The sequence below is a fragment of the Zingiber officinale genome, chromosome 1B (genome assembly GCF_018446385.1).
Source record: "Zingiber officinale cultivar Zhangliang chromosome 1B, Zo_v1.1, whole genome shotgun sequence".
Classification (NCBI taxonomy): Eukaryota; Viridiplantae; Streptophyta; class Magnoliopsida; order Zingiberales; family Zingiberaceae; genus Zingiber; species Zingiber officinale.
Window position 1 is genome coordinate 149,189,231 of NC_055986.1, and position 4,424 is coordinate 149,193,654.

A 4,424-nucleotide genomic window follows, 5' to 3' on the forward strand; every position below is an offset into this window, starting at 1 on the left:
TTTTAAAATAAATAAATTTAGAGTGTTGATTAAAGTTTAAATTAATTTTGGAGGAAATAGAAGAAAAGAAAAATGAGGAGAGAGGAAAGAAAACAGATTAAATATTGCATGTAAAGGAGAAAGGAACAGAAGAGGAAAAGTTAGTAATTGTGAGAGAGGTAAACTTAGAATCAAATACTTCTTTTGGGCAAAATAAAATTTGGGTGCAGCTTTTGAATAAAATTAAATTTGAAGTGCGCCCTTTTAAAATTTTACCTTTTGCCCATTAAATCATGCGAGTTAGGTCTAATCATGAAAGAGAGTGTTCATGTGAAACTTGCCGACAAATTGTCTAGGATGCCAAACAGCCTATTGCAAGCTCAACATTATTGTTCCTAAATCATGTCTCAGACATTTTATGTAAACTTGAGGCATGTTAATTCGGGATGCAAAACCATTTTCAACCAACATTCCTTTGTTTATTTTTGTAAATAAAAAAAAAGGAAAATCTAAATCGTAAACAATAACCTAAAACGTAAAGAAATTAATTTTGGAATTATTACTTAACCGTAAAACAAATCGAACTGTTTTTCCTCAGGCAAATTAAAGGTCAAAAGAATATACCGATTGCAAATACGCATATACCATGTATAGCTGGCGCATTAACAAATTTATGTCTTGTCAAACTTGATCTTTAAAAAGCTCGTCGAGAAGGAAGGAACAGGCGCATAGGGGGGCAGCCGCTGCAGACGTGCAGTTGGAGCACATGGCATATTCCGCTCGGAGATTCCAATTCTCTCCATTTATTTCGCGCCTTCCTCTGCTATAAATATCCACCAAAGCGTCCTCTCCGCCTCACCTCCGACGAAGTGGTGTCTCTCTTCTTCCTCGGCAACTGGTACGTCAGTTAATTCAACAAGTTTTGTTCATCGATTCACGTTCATTCTAGCCAATGTATTTGTGGATTAATTCGCATTATATTGATTGCCTCTGGTTCATGGTTATAATTTTGTAGAGATTGAGTGATTTGAAAAAGAGAAGGGGCATGACGCAACAGCCGCAGCAGCAGCTCCAAGTCCTGAACGCGCTCGATGTGGCGAAGACGCAGTGGTATCACTTCACGGCGATCATCATCGCCGGCATGGGCTTCTTCACCGACGCTTACGACCTCTTCTGTATATCGCTCGTCACCAAGCTCCTTGGACGTATCTATTACCACGTCGACGGTTCACCTTCACCGGGCTCCCTTCCTCCCTCCGTCGCCGCCTCTGTCAACGGCGTCGCCTTCTGCGGCACACTATCTGGGCAACTCTTCTTTGGCTGGCTCGGGGACAAGATGGGCCGCAAGCGCGTCTATGGCATGACGCTCATGCTTATGGTCCTTTCCTCCGTCGCCTCTGGTCTCTCGTTTGGCCGCTCCCCGAAGGGTGTCATGACCACGCTCTGTTTCTTCCGCTTTTGGCTCGGATTCGGCATCGGCGGCGACTACCCTCTTTCCGCCACCATCATGTCTGAGTACGCGAACAAGAAGACCCGCGGCGCCTTCATCGCTGCCGTTTTCGCCATGCAGGGCCTCGGCATCCTCGCCGGCGGTATGGTCGCCATCATCGTATCCTCTGCCTTCAAGAACCGATTCGAGGCGCCTCCTTACTCGGTTGATCCGGTCGGCTCGACGGTGCCTGAGGCCGACTATGTCTGGCGCATCATTCTCGTGTTCGGGGCGATGCCGGCCGCGCTCACCTACTACTGGCGGATGAAGATGCCGGAGACGGCGCGATACACGGCTCTGGTAGCGAAGAACGCGAAGCAAGCGGCGGCGGACATGTCGAAGGTTCTGCAAACGGAGATTGAAGAGGAGCAGGGCAAGGTGGAGGGCATTGCCTCGTCGAACACCTTCGGGCTGTTCTCGGCGGAGTTCCTGCGCCGCCACGGGCTGCACCTAGTGGGCACCACCACCACCTGGTTCCTGTTGGACATCGCCTTCTACAGCCAGAATCTGTTCCAAAAGGACATCTTTAGCGCCATCGGGTGGATCCCCAAAGCGGCCACCATGAACGCTCTGGAGGAGGTGTACCGCATCGCGCGGGCGCAGACACTCATCGCGCTCTGCGGCACCGTGCCTGGCTACTGGTTCACGGTGGGGCTCATTGACATAATCGGGCGGTTCACCATCCAGATTATGGGGTTTGCGATGATGACGGTGTTCATGTTGGGGCTGGCCATCCCTTACCACCACTGGACCACGCCGGGGAACCAGATCGGGTTCGTGGTCATGTACGGCTTCACCTTCTTCTTCGCCAACTTCGGCCCCAACAGTACCACCTTCATCGTGCCGGCGGAGATCTTCCCGGCGCGCCTCCGCTCGACGTGCCACGGCATCTCGGCGGCTTCAGGGAAGCTCGGAGCTATCATTGGATCCTTCGGGTTTCTTTACCTGGCGCAGAACCCGAACCCGGCGAAGGCCGACCACGGCTACCCGCCGGGCATCGGCGTCAGGAACTCCCTCTTCTTGCTGGCTGGATGCAATCTTATCGGCCTCTTCTGCACATTCTTGGTGCCCGAGTCCAAGGGCAAGTCGCTGGAGGAAATGTCCGGCGAGAACGAGGACATCGCCGAAGGCAATAGCACGACCGTGCCGGTGTAGAATAAAAAATAAAAAATATGGCCATTAAGGATAATATTGTTGCTATTGTCCTTCATTTCCTGTGTTTTTTTTTGTCCCTCCATTGAGGGTACTACTGCTCAATACAACTTCTTTCCTTGAATTCTCCTTTTTTTTCCATTCATTTTAAGTAAACACTTCCTTTTAAAGGCTTTTGTCCATTTTAGGATTAGATTTATCTCTTTATTCTTACATTTTATTTTATTATAAAAAGATAAATTGTATATCTTATATTGATCTGTAGGGCATCCCAAAGTAAGGTGGACTCAACACTCTGTGGAGTCGAGGTAAGAAGAAGCATTGATGAGGTTGAAGACCTAAAGACATAATCTATGAGAGATGATTGGTGATATGTAAACTTGGACTTTACTTTTGGGAACATCATTCAAGGATGATGAGCTTAGCTAGGTAAGGATAAGTTGCCTAGTGCTTGGTCATAGCCTTTGACTAAAAGGTAGTAATGGTTATAGTTTACAACTTAGCCTGATCGCAAAACTTTAAATAGTCTTATAAAAGCGTAAGCTAAGTGAATGGGTGATCATCAACTAGATTGAATCAACCAGAGGTAGACTTTAGTCATATAAAGAGTTTAGTTGATTGTGAAATTGATTGAATATGAAAAAAAAATTATGTTCAAGCAACAATTGACGACTTAAGGTCCAATCTAATTAATTGAAGGCATGAGCAATTGATTAGAAGAAATTTTTAGTTTGCAACTCTCTAATTAAGAGCTTGCAATTTTAATGGAAGGTCTCAACAAGTCCTTGGGTAATCTTCTCTCCCTTAGCTATATGTTCATTCGTTTTCCATTTGGGAAGAGAGCTACTATATAATCATCACAAATGTTGGGATTATAAGAGACTTGTGTCATCACCTCTAGTGAAGGTGCGGTTAGTGAATTGATTGAGAGTAACACTCCTCATTAGTCACAGGTCATGCAGTAAGATCATATTCTCTAAACCATATTAAATAAATATGTTAATTTTATATTATGTTTATTCTTATAATTTTTCTTGCATGTACAACTCGGTCCATAACGAACTAATCATAGACAATCTCAAACCTAAATAAAGGATGAGAGTTGCGTTAAGTTATTAGTCAACGTTAAATTATGACAAATGTTTAATGAATAGATCCATTAAATTATTGTGTTAATGATAGGTTGTTTTTCGGAAGGAACGTGTTGTAGAGTCTAATTGTAACATCTTGGCAATGACCGCTACATCTTCAGAACTCGGGTATAGTGCTAAATATATAAGAGTTTATGTTATAGGGTCTAACTGTAATGTATCGGCTAGAACTGCTGGATTTCCATAAGAACTTGAGTATAGGAAAGAGTAAAATAAGAAATCAAGTGGGTATTGTTGTAGATAGTTTGTTAAAGGATGAAGTTGTAAGAGTAGTTAGAAAAGGGGGTAGAATTATAACCCTTAAAATAATAGTGGTGAAAAAAACTATAAACATAATTGGCATATATGCACTGCAAATAGAATTAGATGAACCTACCAAATCAAGATTTTGGAAAGACCTAGATGAAGTATTATAAAATATTTCATCAAATGAAATGATTTTAATAGGAGGTTATTTAAATGAGCATGTCGGATTGAAAAATAAGGATATGAGAGGGTACATGGGATTATAGGTTTTGAATAAGAAATGAAAAAGGGGAAACTATATTGTATTTTGTGATAACATATGATCTTATATTATCTATTACATTTTTTAAGAAGAGAAAACACATTTGGTCATGTTCAAAAATGAAAATAATAAATCACAAATTGAC

The 4,424-nt window shown here is 42.9% G+C and overlaps 1 protein-coding gene across 1 annotated transcript; it reads left to right on the forward strand.

Annotated features, from left to right (window-relative positions):
* Positions 1–735: 735 nt before the first annotated feature.
* LOC122009363 (probable inorganic phosphate transporter 1-8) lies at positions 736–2,639 on the forward strand. The gene is made up of 2 exons (XM_042565522.1): positions 736–877; positions 995–2,639. The coding sequence occupies exon 2, from the start codon at positions 1,025–1,027 to the stop codon at positions 2,621–2,623; it is 1,599 nt and encodes a 532-aa protein (XP_042421456.1). The 5' UTR covers positions 736–877; positions 995–1,024; the 3' UTR covers positions 2,624–2,639.
* Positions 2,640–4,424: the final 1,785 nt, after the last annotated feature.

Bases quoted from the DNA above. Each gene is read 5' to 3' on its own strand.
- LOC122009363 (XM_042565522.1), top strand. From the start codon at position 1,025: ATGACGCAACAGCCGCAGCAGCAGCTCCAAGTCCTGAACGCGCTCGAT.